At 41.6% G+C, this 18,445-nt stretch overlaps 1 protein-coding gene across 1 annotated transcript in view; it reads right to left on the bottom strand.

Annotated features, from left to right (window-relative positions):
* Nucleotides 1–18,445, bottom strand: part of LOC110379514 (uncharacterized) — a 149,061-nt gene that overhangs the window by 31,866 nt on the left and 98,750 nt on the right. Inside the window, exon 4 of the mRNA XM_064041455.1 lies at nt 3,368–3,440. Within this exon, the coding sequence (XP_063897525.1) occupies nt 3,368–3,440 (73 nt within the window). The remainder of the gene's footprint in view (nt 1–3,367; nt 3,441–18,445) is intronic.

The following is an 18,445-nucleotide window of genomic DNA, read 5'->3' as shown; positions in this document are numbered from 1 at the left end:
ATCTTATAATTTTTTCACAATTACTATGATAACTTATTTGTTTTTATGAAATATAGAAGAAGTTGAACAATTGTATGAAAACGTAAAACGTATCGATGGTCACTAATTGTAGGTACCTACTAATAATCAGATCGATTAAGTAAATCTTGTGTTTTATTCCAGCATAGAGGTACATCTAAGCTATTAAAAAAATAAATTAATAACAAAAAACTATTTATTTTTAATCTTTATAATAATAATAGCAGGTAAAACCAGGCTTAATAATTGTATGTTGATATTGATCAATTGTTATGATCCGTCTCCTTAAAAAGAATTCAGCTACGTTGCAAATTCGCTAACGCTGATAATTATACTATTAACATACCATGATTTTGCTTGCCAAATCATTTTAATAAAATGTATGAAAACAATAACCGTGAACAAAAATACAGTAGTATTATTTTGTCGATATATATTTTCGATAAACAATAAAATGTTAGGCGTCGTAATGTCTGCGGTTTCAATTTCACCATACCATTTTTGTATAGATATTAACATCTAACAAAAATATACGATATTGAACTCTATGTATTAAAAGAAATAATTAAATTTAAAAATATAAAAGGGGGATATAATAAATTGAAAGCCATTTCATCTTTGAATCTGATGGTGAAGAGTGAATCAGACTGATATACTTAATTGCGGAATGTCGGTAAGTGTTAATTTAATACATTCACTAACAATTTAAAAATGTATTAATATTAACAATAGTAGTAAGTAGCATCACGGCATTAATTATTTCCACATAAGCCTTTATTTCAATCGTAACGTTTGTAGTGTAACTTAAATTAATATTGTATTGTTATTTCAGGACTCGGAGGATCTCTTCAATTTTGTACCCATGAATCAACCAGTCCAACAAACCACTGGACAGAAGACGCTGGGTCTCGCTCGCAAGAGATCAAAAACAGATCAGACATTCTATCAATTTATAAAGAAGCCTGTTTCTCGTGGAACGAAAATAATAAAAATAGAAATCTATGATACAGACAGTTTTCAAAAATCCGAACAGCCGATGTGTAATTGTGAGGCTGATGTGTGTGTTCAACATGTTGTGAAAACTATATTATACGATGATATATATACCAGTACGAGAGAATTAATTGCCAAAATTCAGGATGACATCGAACCAAGAGTATAGATTTAATAATTTAAAATGTATAGACGTTACCGTTTACCACTTATGTATGTTTAATTTTCTAAAAAAGTTGATGTAAATAATTATAAGTGTACCTATGTAGTAATGAATAGATATCAACTATAAAAATATCAAAGATTGTATATTTAAAATAAAATAATTCATAATAACATTTTTTTTATTGCTAACTCATTCTTATACATGTAATAAATAGCCACTGCACTACGTACCTAGGTATATAAGGCAGCGCAATGGACAATAGCGAGAGCATTCCATATTATCATATTCAATAAGTATGATCTTTTTTATGAATATTACTGCCATGCCTGCTATCTTAAAATAATATGTGAATAGAAGATTAAAATGTTTCCAATTGGTATATTTGAATAGATAGTTTATTCGAAATTATGTAACAGTATTCGAATAAGATGGCACTTATTACTGCCATGCCTGCTATCTTAAAATAATATGTGAATAGAAGATTAAAATGTGGAAAATAGGGTATCCAGATCTCTGATCTGGATGCCCTATTTTCCAACTACTAATATAGAAGTAAAAGAAAGAATACCATCTAAATTTCTATACCCTAGTGTAGGAGAACACCAGTACCTACATTTCCTTTGCGTACTTATTATATCTACCTACTGCCTCTGCCTCGTCGGTCTAGTGGTCGCAAGCGCGACTGCTAGGCACGAGGTCTCGGGTTCGATTCCCGAGTCGGGCTGAAATCGCTTTGTGGGTTTTAGAAGACTTTCACGGAGCAGCCCGGAGCCTGGAAGCTGGTGATTGATACACCCGTGCATCGGAGAGCACGTAAATGTCGGTCCTGCGCCTGATCTCTCTCCGGTCGTGTCGGATTACCGTCCCATCGGGCTATGAGAGTTAAGGAATAATGAGTGCACCTGTGTCTGCGCAAATGCTTGTGCACTATAATATGTCCTGCGTAGTTGGCTAATCTCCTTACATGAGAACAGCCGCCGTAGCCGATAATCGGCTAGGAGGACATCATCATCATATCTACCTAATATTATTAAGCTAAAGAGTTTGTTTATTTGAAAGCTACTAACTTAACTAATGCCTACTGGACTACATTTCTTAGGATTGTAACGATCCCAATTTGAATAAATATTTCAGTCTTAGATGGGTGGGCGGTGTAGTTCCCATGGGATGCGGATGAAACCTCTGAAGGAAGCTAGTCCATAACCTTTGAAGGAGAGAAATAAATGGAACCATTGATCAATTCGAATAGGAGGGATGGACACGTTAATTTAAACTTTTTGGATCAGGAATGTCGTAGAGAATTTTTACTGGCAAAAATTAAAATTTAACATTCCCAAAAAGCGAACATTATTACATTATTGGCTGTATTTATAATAAAAGAGAAGCTATCACAATTCGTCAACCTTCTATAGATTTTAACTTTATATCTAAAATATAAGGTTTAATATTGATTGGGATTTTACAGTTCCTACATTTCCTAGACCAAGTTCCAGTGTCCAATAAGTACAGTGGACCAGGAAAAATAAATGACCGAACTGAATCTACACCAAGTTTTACAAGTACTCCAGCTAAGAGCTTCCGCACACTACAAACTTTTAGTCAACCGGTATTTTGTTTGAGCTCATAAATCAGTATGAAGATGAATGGTAGTACGTACACTACAAAGTATCAGGTATTTAGCCGGTATCAGACCGACTGAAAAAAACTCGTGGTGGCCTAGTGGATAATGAACCAACCTCTCGAGTATAAGGGTGTGGATTCGATTCCAGGTTACTTTTCTAAGTTTGTATGTACTTTCTAAGTACAACTTGGACTTGGAAAACATCTTGAGGAAACCTGGACTATATAGTCTGAAATCAAAAACCCGCATTTAGCAAGCGTGGTGATTAATGCTCAATCCTTGTGAGAGGAGGCCTGTGCCCAGCAGTGGGACAATAAAAAGGCTGTAACATTAACAGTAACAGATCGACTGAAAACTTTGATTGGAATCAACATTTTCTATTACAAAATTTGCCAACCATCGGATCAACTATCGGCCGACTGTTTAGTCTGTAGTTTGCAGGTACTCTAAAAGAAACTGTACAAAGTTCAGAAGTTCAATGAATCAAAAACAAGTTTTGAAAGGACTTCAAGAACTTGAGTTTATGTACCGTGTAATAGTTGGACAGTTAATAAGAAAGTTGTGCTTACTTATCGCCGAAGAGACGACCAGTGAGAGTCACCTTTCCTATTTCAGGCTGAGTCAGTTCAGGACACTCGCGATCTGAAAAAAAGAGATGGAGAAAATTAGTCGCTGAAATAGGATGTAAATAGTCACATACCACTTAATTAACGTATGACTGTGTTTTGAATGGCACGTTGAACTGTAGGTCCCGGCTGTCATTGAATATCCTTGGCAGTCGTTACGGGTAGTCAGAAGCCAGTAAGTCTGACAACCAATCTAACCAAGGGGTATTGGGTTGCCCGGGTAACTGGGTTGAGGGGGTCAGATAGGGCAGTCGCTCCTTGTAAAGCACTGGTACTCAGCTACATCCGGTTAGACTGGAAGCCGATCCGAACATAGTTGGGAAAAAGGCTTGGAGGATGATGATGATTCGACTTAATTAATGCATCAGTATGTCTTCAAAGTTTGTTAGGCCGTTTTAGAACGTTGTAAGTAAATTATTAAGTAACAAGTTGTTGTTGTCATAATATTAATTTACGTAATTTTCCATCATCATTCATCCTCCTACGCTTATTTTATTTGGCATTTTTCCTTCTTTCATATTTAAGTATAGTTGTTTTATTTCCTGAAAGCTAGTGAGATATACCTGTGTGTTTAAATGCTATCACATACAAGTATGGCTTTCCCACTTTCTCCTTAAAGACTAAACAAATCTAGTTCAAAATCTTTGAAATTATTTCCAGGTCTTTAAATTACGTATCTTAAACTATTTTATAGCAAGTTCTTAGACAAAGCTATTCGTATTTTTTGTTCTAAGTAACAAACGAGTCCTGTTTCACTGTAACGAGTTTCAGGAATACTTCATTTCAGCATTCCTTGTAAATTGGATAAGACGAATCGCTGAAAGTACCTTCTCTGAAGCAGTATTCATTTCAAAGGGAACTTTTTTGTTTGCTGTCTAAGATGCATCAAGTTACAGAGCTAAATTAAAATACGAGTATTTTGTTTTCGAGGTAACTAGACAAGAACTTACATTATATACAAAATGGTTTAAAGAGCGATTGGCTGAAAGTTAAACCCTGAAAAAAAAATATGCTTTCGAATTGAGAAACTTTTTTTTGGGAAGTCGGTTAAAAACGAATATGTGCTCCTATTTAGGATTTCAACAGCTGTTTTTAACTGTGGGGATCTTGGTTTTATTAGGTCCGCAAATAAAATTAAAATTGGAAAAGTGCACTTCACTACTTTTTATTTAAATGACTGCAATTGTCATTCGGAAACTTAGCCTACAAGATCTTAGTACTACTATCATTTCCTTATCCTATTGTTGGCCTGTTCAATATTTTAGATAAGCGCTCTTTATCCTCTCCTCTACAAAAAAAAAACTTACTTAGCTGTGCCCGACAGGGTCCATAATTGTATCTATGTTTTTAAAACATATCAACACTGTTGTACACTACATTATAGAGCGCAATGGTGTCCACGGCCAATTTCGGCCACGGCTGCTGTTCTCATATAAGGAGATCAGCCAGCTGCGCAGGACATATTATAGTGCACGAGCATTCATATAGAATTAAATAGAGCATTTAAATAGAGCGCTATAAAGAGTATTGAAAGATTCAAAACCGCACCCAGTCATAGATAAACGCTGACAAAGCCTTTATTTTCTCTTACAAGGAATTTCCTACGACATGGGTGCTACCACAAACGCTTATCCCATACTTACATTCAAACAGAAACAATCCGTGAGCCATAACAAATAATTTGTTCTGTTCGTATGAAATACGTTCAATACATGGCGTTGTAAATCCTATGCTTTCAACGGATTATATTTTTATTTATTTCCAACTTCGATTTAACAATAAATAAAATTTTAAGAGTAGCGAACGCAGGTGGACCTTTTAAGTGCTGATAATATGAGAACATAGCTTTCAGTCTAACTGGATGCAGCTGAGCACTAGTGTTCTTCATGGAGTGACTGCCTATCTGACCTCCTCAGCCCAATTGTCTGGGCAACCCCTTGGTGGAACGGGTTGTCAGATTTTCTTACTCCTAACTAGGTACACGTAACGACTGCCAAAGATATTCAAATGACACCCTGTACCCAGCAATCAAAAGTACGGTAGTCAGTGGTTCCTCAGGCTCTATAACACGGAAACAAACAACGCCTGGAGTAAAAGCTAGTCTATCAAAACATTTCCTACCCTCACATGAGTCCACAAATTTTATCTAACGTACCACAGCCTTTAAAAACAATAGAGGCTTCATATCTTCTGCGCTTCCCAACATTAGAACATTGAACCTACTGGACAAACCATTGCAATGCTTTCTCTTTTTCCAAAGTAAGTAAGCGCTTCTCATAGTCTTTATGCTCGTGAATGTCAATTTTGTCGTGTGTGTAAAAATGCACGTGTGGTGGCTGAAATCAAGAGTCGAGAACTGCGATTTAAAGGATGATACCCCCTTGTTTCCAAAATCATTTTAGCTGCGGGATTGTTCGACAGACTTACCGCGGCCCTGCTTCACTGTGGGATCCAGAAGGAAGACATATACACAACAAACCCACTGTTTTAGTCAGTAAGAGCCTGGCACCCCATCACGCAACACACACAGGGAGAAGGCATAAATTGGTGGTTTCCATCGAAAAAGGCATCTCTACTTATTTGCTGAGTTGCCTAGCCTTGTGATCATGGCGGTTCCAGATAGTTTAATAATCTAAGAACAGAAGCGTGGGATTACAAGCAGCTGTTATCAGTATAATTCAGTTCAGTTATTTACTTGGCTCAGTAAATTTGCTAAATAATTCGTATTTGTTAATTCCGTCGGCTTCCCTTTTATGTTTGACTACTAATTAATTTCTGGGAAGGTGGGTTTTGGGGGTTTTCGGTTTGCTTAGATAACTATAGTTAGGATGAGTATTGTTTTGGTTCATCAATTGTTGATGATTCATTATTAAGCGAAAAGCAACTGGTCCGTGAATTGTATGCTTTGAAGTGTTTTGTCATCAAATTTTAATGGACTATAGATGGATGAAGAGGAAGAGCATGAGCAAAGATGGATGGATTGCCTGAAAGATGACATGAATAGGAAGGGAGTGAGTGTCAGTATGACGAGTGACAGGGAAAAATGGAAGAGGATGACATATTGCACCGACCCCAAATAAAATTGGGAACAGGGCAGGAGGAAGAAGAAGAAGAAGAACCCGAGAAGCATTGAGTATAGGAACTCCAGCCATATACTGTCCTAAACACATACCTGTTATTCATGAATCTATGTTCGTGTTCAGAGCATTCATTTATTATTTAGAAAGCCGCTAAAGTCAGTAGGTACACTTACCTTTCATTAGAATTTGTTTTTATAGTTTTTCCGTCAAAAAAGCAACAAGCAGATAGACTTATTTTCACATTCATAATATTTTAGTAAGGATTGTAGTGCATACCTATATCTAAGTCATGTTGTGAGGAAGGTGATGAGTATGAACGTGGACGGATATAGTGGAGGAGGAAGACCAAAGAAACGATGGATGGATTGTGTGAAAGTATGTAGATAGGTAAGAAAGAATGTTACTTGTGAGATGACGGCAGATAGAAGAGTATGGAAGGAGAAAACATGACACAACACAACCAAATAAAATTGGGATAAGGGCAGGAGGATTATAATGATGACCTACTACTTGTATCTTTACAACTAAGAATAGAAGATTAACCAACACTACAACTTATTAATTAAGATAATTAATTAATCACAAAGGGCTTTAAACGAACCGTTTACAGCTTAATTATTGAACCAGAGGTTAATCCGTTAATTGAACCAATTTGGCCACTAACCCTTGCACTTGATTAAAAGTTTCAACTTAGTACCAACACACTGCAAACTAAACAGTCGGCCGACAGTCGACCTGATAGTTGGCAATTTAGAAAAAAAAAAAAAACTTGATTCCGATCAAAGTTCTGAGTAGGTCTCATTTTCTCCGTAGCCTTTTCCCAGCTATGTTGGGGTCGGTGTTTTACAAGAAGCGACTGCCTATCTGACCTCCTCAACCCAGTAACTCGGGCAACGTAATATACCTAGGTAAGACTGGTTGTCGGACTTCGGACTACCCGTACCGACTGCCAAAGATGTTCAATGACAGTGACAATGATGTTTTGAACATCTGATCGTTGTAATGTGCGTACTACTATTCATCTTCATATACTGATTTATGAGCCCGAACAAAGTATCGGCCGATTAAAAGTTTGCAGTGTGCTGGTCGCTCTTAACATGAACTGGTTAATTTAACTAGTGAGTGAATGCTTGCTGTGTGGTTAATGGAAGGCGTTAGAATTATATGCTCGATTGGAAATTAACTGTGAATATTACCTAAGTATATGAATAGCCTTACTATGTACAATTGTGAACAAGGTGGACAAAATAATTATATTATTGAAACGAAACTATATTATTTATGCATTAATTGATCAATTACTGAAACCTACTTACTTCAGTAGTTTATTTTACCGACATAGAATTATATCAGTAAATAATGCGGTATGATGTCCTCCTCCTAGCCGATTATCGGCTACGGCGGCTGTTCTCATGTAAGGAGATTAGCCAACTGCGCAGGACATATTATAGTGCACGAGCATTTGCGCAGACACAGGTGCACTCACTATTCCTTCACTCTCATAGCCCGATGGGACGGCAATCCGACACGACCGGAGAGAGATCAGGCGCAGGACCGACATTTACGTGCTCTCCGATGCACGAGTGTATCAATCACCAACTTCCAGGCTCCGGGCTGCTTTGTGAAAGTCTTCTAAAACCCACAAAGCGATTTCGGCCCGACTCGGGAATCGAACCTGAGACCTCGTGCTCAGCAGCCGCACTTGCGACAGCTAGACCAACGAGGCAGTTAATGCGGTATAAGATAGTACTGAAAGCCAGTATGGAATTTAATTAAGTCACTTTTTACAAAACTTCGTAAAACAGAATAAACGAGGATTCATAAAACACTTCTCAATTTTATAACGGTTGAGTTTTGAATGGCTGGCGATGAAAAAAAGTATTATTCAAGTGCAGCTATAAAAAGCACCCTTTATAACCACTTCCACTGGACTTGAATATAAAAACACTCTTTATAATACTAGACTAGGGGTCCGTTCACACAAACCGGCTCGGAGAGCATCGGAGCGCATTTTTCTTTTCACGCAGACAGGAATCGGCTCCGATCGGCTGCGTGAGATGCAATCGGAGCCAAACGTCTGCAAGACCGAGCAAAAGAACGCGATTGGAGCTGGTCGGCTCAACTTATTATTTCACACCTTCGAGCATTCCTAATGACAAAAGCAGTGCACATGCAAAAATAAACCTTACTACAAATACTATGTACTCGATTTTCAACGTGTTAAGAATTTGCTCTGCTCTCCGAGCCGGTCTGTCTGAACGGACCCTAGAACATAAAAACAATTGCCAACTCTAGTAAAATGAGTCACTACTCGAATAATATTTTACTGAACAAAAAGTTATAGCTGCCGTGAAAATGGTGCAAGAAATAGGTAACAGAAGTAAGTTTTCATATTTAATGTGAGTTTTAGTTAGTGACAAATAGATGACAGTTATTTCATTGGTTTCATGATTTTTGGTATGGCATCTCGCAGTTCAGCCAGGAGGCCGTGTACTGCTTAACCGGACTTTTCCCTGTGGATGCCTAGAATTTAAGGCCTCCAGCCAGGGGCGTAAAACAACTTATAAACTAAGCGACTGCGCTAAGGGTACCCCCTGTGGGGTCGGACCTCGGCTTAGGGCGTCGCTGGGGAGGCAGCAAAGGGACAGGCTGGATCATATGATCATTATTATTAAATGGGGAATTTAAAGCTACTGGCTCAGCTCGCGGGCTGGCTCGATGAGCAAGGGTCGGGAGGACAGAGAACGGACGTCGCGGCGGACCTCGGCGGCGAGGTTTGTACGAACGCGGTTTGTGTTTGTATAGGGTGCTAGTGAGTTTACTACTCTCTGGAGGACAGTTATCTCATCGTCAGGTTCTAGAAGGGCATGCCTAGGGCGGCGAATCCTACTGATGCGGGAGGGAGTGTAATTACTGGCTGACACGATAAGTGAGTTATCGTGTTTCTCAGCGCGTTCGAAGTACCGTATGGCGGCACGCTTCATATACTGGCGGATGGTAGGGATTTTAAGTCGACATGAAGAATCTCATTTCGAACATAATAGGGAGCTCCTGTGATTTTCCGTAAGGCACGGTTTTGAAGGGCTTGCATTCTGTGAAGGAGGCGATGGCTTGCCTGTGCGAACACAGGGCAAGCATACATCATGACGGGGCGTATGCACGATCCGTAGAGGCGTAACTTGGATTTAAGAGATAATTTGCTCTTTGAATTGAGCAAGAAGTGCAATCTGCCGTACACAAAGGCTGCTCTAGAGCGCACCTTACGTATGTGCTCGGCGAATGAGAGGCGCTGGTCTAAGATTACACCTAGATATTTGGCATGCTCCTTCCAAGGAATCGGCCTACCAAACATGGTGACTGACGGGGCGCGGGAGGAAGCCTACGGCGGGGCTCGAAAAGAGTATGGCCTGGCTTTTGTCGGGGTGGAGTTCGATTCTCCATAGCCTAGTCCAGACACCTAGGGTGTTGCAATAGGCTTGGAGATGTCTCACTATGGCGGCTGGGCTGCGGCCTGAGCAGTAGATTGCCGTGTCGTCGGCGAATAGGGCTAATTGAACATGCTTGTTCTTAGGAATATCGCTAGTGTATAGCGTGAAGAGGATGGGGGAGAGTACCGAGCCTTGTGGGACGCCAGCTTTTATAGGGTGGGCCGAAGAAAGAGTGCCGTCTATGCGATAGCGAAAGGTGCGATTCGACAAAAGTCTCGTAAGATGACGACGAGACGGTCTGGGACACCGAGTTGGTAAAGCTTGTAAATCAAGCCTTTGTGCCAGACTTTGTCGAATGCCTTTGCTATGTCGAAGAGAATCGTGCCGGTGAGTTGGCCACGTTGGAATCCGTGGCTCACACCTTCCACGATGCGGTGGACTTGTTGGACACAAGAGTGATGGGTTCGAAAACCAAACTGTTCTAATGGAATAAGACTCTTTGCTTCGACGTAATCTTTGAGACGCTTATAGATAAGTATCTCGTAGATCTTGCCGAACACATTGAGTAAACTGATAGGGCGATAGCTGGACGGGTCTGATTTTGGTTTACCGGGTTTGGGAATACCGATTACGGTTGCCTCTTTCCATGCCTGTGGGAACAGGTTATGGGTCATGGCGCAATTGAAGATCGCGGTCATGAGCATTACGAGGGAAGCGGGTAGGATTTTGAACACTTTATTGGTTATTCTATCTGGGCCCGGAGCTTTACGGGGTTTGAGACGTTTGATGATCTCTGCCACTTCGTCTGGAGTGACGGGAGGCAAGGGATCGTCGGGGTCTTCTTGCGGTGGTAGGATCTGCGCTCGACCTCGGCTTCGACCTTTAGTAGGTGAGCCGGGTCGACCGGTTGGGTACTAGGCGAGCATTGAGCCTCGAGGCTGTCGGCCAGACATTCCGCTTTTCATCGTCCTCGAAGGCGATGGAATTGTCGGGCGTTTGATCGGCGGGGTGGAAGCTACTTCATCGGATTTGAGTTTCCTTTGAAGCTGCCAGAAGGCTTGATGAGTCGGCTCGAGTTCGCTCAGCGTCTTGTCCCAGCGCGTTTGACGCATCTCAGCAAGGCGTTCCTTTACAGCACGCTGTAAGTTACGCATGTGAGACTTGTTAGCGTCGCAGGAAAAGTACTGTAGGCACGGACAGCCGCGTTCTTCTCGGTCACCAGAGCACGCACGTCATCCGGGAGCTTGAAGCGATGAAAGCTCGTCGCTTCAACTCTACGTGAACACTTGTCCACGGTGGATTGTACGTGCTCGGTGAACGAGCCGATCGCGCCCGTCATGTCAGCGACTGAGTTGATTTCATCGGGAATTGATTCTAACTGGGCGGAGGAGGATTTCAAGCTTTCGCTTAGCATTCTCCAGTCCGTGACAATCTGGGTGGGAGGAGGGCGATCCGGGTCGAGTGGGCCTGAGCGCGAGGCTAGTTCCACAAGAACCGGTCTGTGGTCGGAGGTGAGCTCGTGTAGTACCTCGATCGAATGTAAACGTAAGTTTACGTTCTTGAGGAGCGCTACATCGAGAACGTCGGGAAGGTGGTCGACTATATTGGGAAAGTGAGTGGGATGCATCGGAGCGATGACATCGAAGTTGAGGGATTCACACTGATTGAATAGCAACCTGCCTCTTGGAGAAGTAGTGTTGCTATTCCAGGCGGGATGTTTGGCGTTTAGATCGCCTGCTATTATTACAGAGTCGCTCAGGCCTAGTAAGGCTCTGAGATCGTTCGTGAAAAGGATCGGGTCGTAGGACTGAAAGGATGAGGACGTGGGAGGGCAGTAGGCCGATACGAGAGTGATCGACTGGTGCTGGGACATGGCTAGTCGACAGATCGAGGCTTCAATGCAGCTTAAGTCGGGGGGAGTGATCTCTACACAATGTAGCGTTCTTTTATAATAGATAAGCGTGCCGCCTTTGTGGCGTGTGATCCTGTCATTTCTAATTAACTTATAGTTAGCTATATTAGGGCCGCGTACACGCGGCTTTAGGAAGGTCTCTTGTACGAGAAGAATGTCTATCTTATGGGATTGTAGGAAGGCGGAAATCTCGTCGCGTTGGCCGAGAATACCGTTGGCATTATAATAGCCAAGCCTAAGGGAATGGGGTTTAATTTTGGATGTATTATCCATTTCTATTTCCTAAAGTGAGGCAGGTTTTGAACTGCCTGGGCGACGTCTGAATACTCCTGCATAACGGAGTAGAGTTTGATAAGGTCGCCATTGCTGGCGACTATCTCCCTCGAAAGTTGTTGAGCTCTGTCGCTCGTGAATACACTGAACGTGCTCAGTATAACGTTCATAGAACTGAGCGCTGATACTGGGCTAGAAGAGGGCGCGATCGCTTGCGCTTGCGCGGGCTTGGCGGCTATAGGAGCCGCGGATGGCGCGGAGGGCGCGGAGGGAAGGACGGGAGGGACGCGAGGTAAGCTCGCGGGCGCCGCGGTGGAATTATTCACCGGGGCTGGAGTTGGCTGGGGCTGAGTTGGCCTCGGGGTTGGAAAGGCTCTCTGATGGTTGAGAGGGTTCCATGGGGAGGGCCGTTGTGGGCTGAGACGCTCGGGAAGTTGAGCGGTGGGTAGCCTCGCTGATGGGCTTTCCCTTAGCTGGCGGGCGTTTGCACGCTTGGCCAGCTTGGGAGACGTTTTTGGGGCCTTTGGGCAGCCGCGGTAGTTGGCGGGATGACCTGAGGCGCCGCAGAGTACACAGCTCGGAGGCTCGGTGCACAGAGTGCGGTCCTTGGGCCGCGGGCAGTCGGAGGTGCCGTGTTGGCCTAGGCATTTCACGCACCTAGGCTGGGCGAAACAGTTGCGCTGTGAGTGACCCCACAGTTGGCAACGGTGGCATTGGGATACAATGCCAGATCTATTTGGCTTCTCGATTGAGATGCCGGTTAAATTACACACCGATTTGATGTTAAAAATCGGGTGGATTTTTGAAGGACACGGCTCGCATACTACGAGCACCATGTCGAAGGCGTGGCCGCTGCGGGCGCGGTGCATCCTATGGACTTGCGTCGCAGGGATGTTTTGTGACTTAAGGTCACTTAAAATGTCATCCGAAGGGATTTCCTTCGGAATACGGGTAATGACGACCCGGAGAGGTTTTTCCTCAGGGAGGGAGTACGTATGGAACGAAATGTTCCTCGCTCTTAGCGCTTTAGTTATCTCCCTATAGTCGTCTGACGTAGGGAGGACGATTTTGATACCGTTGCCGGTATTGGAGGCCGATCTGTAGTTGATCTTACGATCAACACACAGCTTGGACACTTCGGTCCATTTTGCCTTGTCCTGTAAGTATACAGGCGGCGGAGGTTTGTTTTTTGGTGCGCTTTTGGGCTTAGCGGCATCTTGGGAGGAAGCGACCTGCGAGGTCGAGGGTGACGGGGCGGGGGATGCTGTAGACACAGCGGGCGGGCTAGGGAGAGGAGATGCGGCAAGGGCGATGGTCTTGCGCGCCTTGTCGTTGTTTTTATTCTTTTTCCTCTTACCTCCCAGTACGACGGTGAAGTCTTCGTCGGAGGAAGAGGAGTCGGAGGGCTCGGAGGGTTGAGCATCCTCTGGGACGGGTGAGGCAGAGCGGGAGGACGAGGTGTCCATGCATTCGGCGTCGACGTTTGACGCAGGTGCACTCGCCTGAGTTATTTCCATTGTCTGTGAGACAATGGGATTAGAACAATGGTCGAGTGCAGCTGGGCATCGACCATTGTATTGGGATTACCGTTTCCGCTAATGCGGCGGTTTTCCCGAAGAGACGATTATAGGCTCAACAATGGGCGCGACACAGCTGCGCCGGCCTCCTTTGTTGAGCCGTTATCGGTGATAACACAATAGCGCTAGGCGCGGGTCCTTGATATCAAGGTTATTGATCAAGTCGCCATATTTGGCGACAATGTCTTGGTCCTTGAGGAGGACCTCGAAAAAGAATTTAATAACTTCGGTAGTCATTTTCCCGTGAGGGAAGAGGGCTACCGAGCTAAAAGAGGTGGGGGCCTAATTATAAAAGCCTAACAACCTATCTCCTATCTCCCCGGGTGGATGGGCCCGGGGATGAGTAACCCTCCCTGCCGGGTATAGGCAGGGAGGTGAGTACCTATTGGTGAGCCCTAAGCTTGTAAACCGTTCGCCAGTCTTATTGTGCGAACGGGCCCTAGCCAGTCTAGTGCGAAGGGTATAGAGATACCCAACCGACACCAGGTGTGTAGCTGTGAAAGCAAACCAGATGCAAGGCACGACTAGGAGATCCCCCAAGGCCGAAATCCGAGCTCCCGTCCAATTGACTGCCTTGCCCTGAAGGGGTTCGGCGGGTGTGATTGGGTCAACACCCTCTCGGCTTCGTTGGCACCGTATGGTTTCAACCGAGAACCACGAAACTGTGGCTTTTACCCAGAAGGGGTCAAGTGAATTTACTTGACACAAACGTTTTAGAAACAGGATAATCGTCCGCCGCTTTGAAAAAAGCAGCTTTAGATTGTTATATTTGTAGTCGGCAGAGCGACTACGGTGAGCGTTACGTCGGGCGTAACAAAGACAAAAGTCGTAAACGGGCGAGCGCAGAGCGACACGTCCGTACACGACGAGAGTCAGAAGTGGAGTGCCATTGGTTTCATGAAACTAGAGAAAACATTTTATACTTTTTGATAGCGATATGAGGTATAAATAAAAAAAACCGGCCAAGAGCGAGTCGGACTCGCGCACGAAGGGTTCCGTACCATTAAGTATTTATAAAATGAGCGAAAAAATCACGTTTGTTGTATGGGAGCCCCCCAAAATATTTATTTTATTCAAATTTTTTAGTAGGTATTTGTCAGCCTGGTGACTGACGGACGGACGGGTGGACGGATTCGACGGACGGACGAACAGAGGAGCGAAAACAATAGGGTCCCGTTTTACCCTTTGCTAAAAAAAGTGTAGGTATCTAAAACGACCAGAGGTTTCACCCCCTACCTGTGGGAACAACTCCGCGCACCTGGATGGAATGTAGCCTTCAGTATAGGCTGCTCAATAAATGGGCTATGTAATAAGTACATATTTTTTCAAGTAGCTCCAATAGTTTCTGAGATAACCTTGTTCAAATAAACACACTCTTCGGCTTTATAATACTAGTAGGTAGGTATAGATTTTACATATCACAAATTCGTTTTCTTACAGCTTTTTTTAGTTCAATTTTAAAGTTAAATCTGTAATGTATTAAAAAACACCCACAACCACGCCAACGCATGTTTTTTTCGCAAAAACCAATCAACTTATTACTTAGTTAGAAAATGTGCTGATTCAAGACAAAATAAACAAAATTTCTTCTCTAAAATATCTATATTTCCCTCAGGGAGTGGAATGGAACCGCGTTAAAAAGCTACTGAAAAATAAATACTGAAGAAATACAAAGTTGCCGATCTAGAACCCTCTATGGATAATCCTCAGACGGACCCGTGAGAAAAGCTGTTAATCTATAAATTCAATTTATTTTAATATTAACGTGAGCTGTATTTTTACAGAGTTCGCGTTTTTTCTTGTTTTACTCTTTTCAGCGCTTCTTTGGGGTTATGGGCGATGAATAAATCTAGGGCTAAGTTAGTTCTGCGGGTTGATCGAAAGAGTTACCGCAGCCCTGGTACATAAAAGGCCTACGACGGAACACGACGGTTTTTAGTCAGTAAGAGACTGACACTCCCTCGCCGCTGCTAACCGACAGCGGGAGGGGTCATTTGATGATTTTTGACGTCGTTAAAAAAAAAAGGGCTAAGTTAGTTCAGGCATTATTCCATACCGAACGCTTATATTGACAAAAATGATTTATTATTTGACACGAGATTAACGTGGCACTTATCTTTAGAAACATGAAACTTTTAAATGTGAATAAGTACCTAGGTAACTAAAAAACATACTTATAACTTTAAGTACAGATAATTATGAAAAGCCGGTATGACAGATGACACCTAAACAAATTATCATCAAGACATGAAACCTTATGATACCATCCTCTCACAGCCATCAAACAAATATCTTCTAAGTGACAACTAAGAGAACGCGCAGTCTGCAAACTTTTAGTCGGCCAACATTATGTTCGGGCAACATTATGTACGAAAATGAATGGTAGTGCGAACATAACAACGATCAGGTATTTAGCCGATATCACACCGACTCAATACTTTTATTCTTGATTGTACATAATAATTTAGTTTGTAAATATAGTATTAGAAGTAGAATAGTAAGTTTGTATATAAATGTATTATAATAACGTATGTACCTAATTATGTCGGTAAAATAAATGTATATGTTACCGGCCGAACCCGATTTTAGGATAAACCAGTTTTGCCTAGGCTCAACTAGTTCTTCCTATACGCGTTAGGATTAACTAGTATGGCCTAGTCCAAACTAATTTGTCCTAAGCCCGATAGGACGGACCAGTTTAGGCTAGGCAAAACTAGTTGATCCTAATATCAATACGCACACTCTAGGATAAACGTGTTTAGAAAAATAATCATCTTTATTAAACTATAATGATTCGTCGTTATGGATAAATTGATAATACGAACAATCATACTACATATATGTAGCTAACTAACAAATAATAGGTAAGTATTTTTTTTAAATAGAAGCAATAATCAAATCTCAAATTAAAATTGTTGTCGTTAAAAGTTATGGATTGGTAATACAAACAATCACACTATAACAAATAATACACTTTTTTTTTTAGAAGCATACTTTTTTTTTCATACGAGTATTATGTTAATTATTAAAATTGTTATTTATTTTTACACGGTTTGCTTTGGTGGCACTTAGAATTGCAGAGTATCATTGCCTTCTTGCACTGGCATCTGCTTGTGGAACAGTTCTTGTTGCAGCCGAATCTCATAAAACCTTGGCCTGATCCAACAGAATGTTTCGTAGCTGCAGTTCTTGACATGTTTGTTCAGTTACTTTCCGACCTCGCTACATTTGTTTATTGTTTAGACTAGGCCATACCAGTTTATCCTAGAGTGTGCGTATTGATATTAGGATCAACTAGTTTTGCCTAGCCTAAACTGGTCCGTCCTATCGGGCTTAGGACAAATTAGTTTGGACTAGGCTATACTAGTTAATCCTAACGAGGATAGGAAGAACTAGTTGAGCCTAGGCAAAACTGGTTTGTCCTAAAATCGGGTTCGGCCGGCAACATATACAAAACTTTGATTGAATCCATGATTTTCCTAAAAAAAATCCAACCATCGACCAACTGTCGGCCGACTATTTAGTCTGCAGTATACGGGTACTCTAAAACAAATACCTTGTAAAGTGACAACTAAAGCCTTTGATTGTGAATTCATTCTCCAATAAATTGTCTAAGCTTGTTCAGGGCTCTACCTGTCGTTACACAAAGATAGATAGCTACATATATATTAATGTATCTTTCTTAAGGTCTTTAAAGCCTATGGAGACGTCGAAGATAAATCACTAATCCTTAAGATTTGGGACAAAGTCTTCGATCCTTTGACACTAGGAGTTTTCAGAGGTTTTGCTCGCGTTTTGAGGGCTACACTTCTTAATGAAAGTAAATTGGAAAACTGAAAAGTCAAAATAAATATATAACAATTTAGTGGGTTTTTCACGATTTACGTGTCTCGGTAGAACTGCTTCGGGTCCTCAGTTAAATATACCAACCCCTACTTCTTTCATACTCGTATTATATCTAGGGTAAAAAATTGGTTAAGAGTGACTCACATGCTAGTTAACTTATCGAGATTGATGATAATATCTGACCACTAACTACCTAATCACTGGTGAGCAAACCAACGGACATTAAGATCAGTTAGCTCATTAGCTGATTTCCAAGGTTTTTATTTTATATCGAAACAAGCTTTTACGAAACGTCAATGGCTAGGTGCATGGGGCCATAGATTTTTTTTCAAAACAGATGCGTTTGCAATATAATTTGTCTTCTTAGGTAGTACTTTACGATGTTCTATTTTTAGAAGTTAAACACCAAAAAACTTCTAAAATTAACCACAATTTCATTCAGATCTTGAATTAAAAATAGAAAGATACTTAATTAACTAATTTCAGCTTAACCGCTTTGTCCATTATCTCACCGTTAGCGAGTTTGATACTTTCTAAGATCTAAACGAAACTCTTCGAAAGTACATACTTTTTAATTAAAATGACTGATGAATGGCCGAATAATGGATTCAGATTAGGGCATTAATATAATTCTTTTGTGGGAAAAACTTAATAAGCTTTTGAAGAAACGACTGTAATAAAAACATTTAAGCAATCGCCATCTTCCTTCCCTTATCCTAATTTTATTTGTGTTTGACAAATGCCTTCTTTTGACATATACGTACTTCTATTTCTGACGTCAATCTGTCTATTGTATCTTTGTTCTTCTGTTGAGATGGCTAGAATTTGTGTATAAATAATCATATTAGATTACAATTACACTCCCTTACCATACCAAACCTGCCCTTGTTAAGGTTACCTCCAAA

This window comes from Helicoverpa armigera, chromosome 25 (assembly GCF_030705265.1).
Source record: "Helicoverpa armigera isolate CAAS_96S chromosome 25, ASM3070526v1, whole genome shotgun sequence".
Taxonomy (NCBI): domain Eukaryota; kingdom Metazoa; phylum Arthropoda; class Insecta; order Lepidoptera; family Noctuidae; genus Helicoverpa; species Helicoverpa armigera.
The sequence above is the reverse complement of the archived record's forward strand: the minus strand, read 5'-3'. Positions and strand labels throughout refer to the sequence as shown.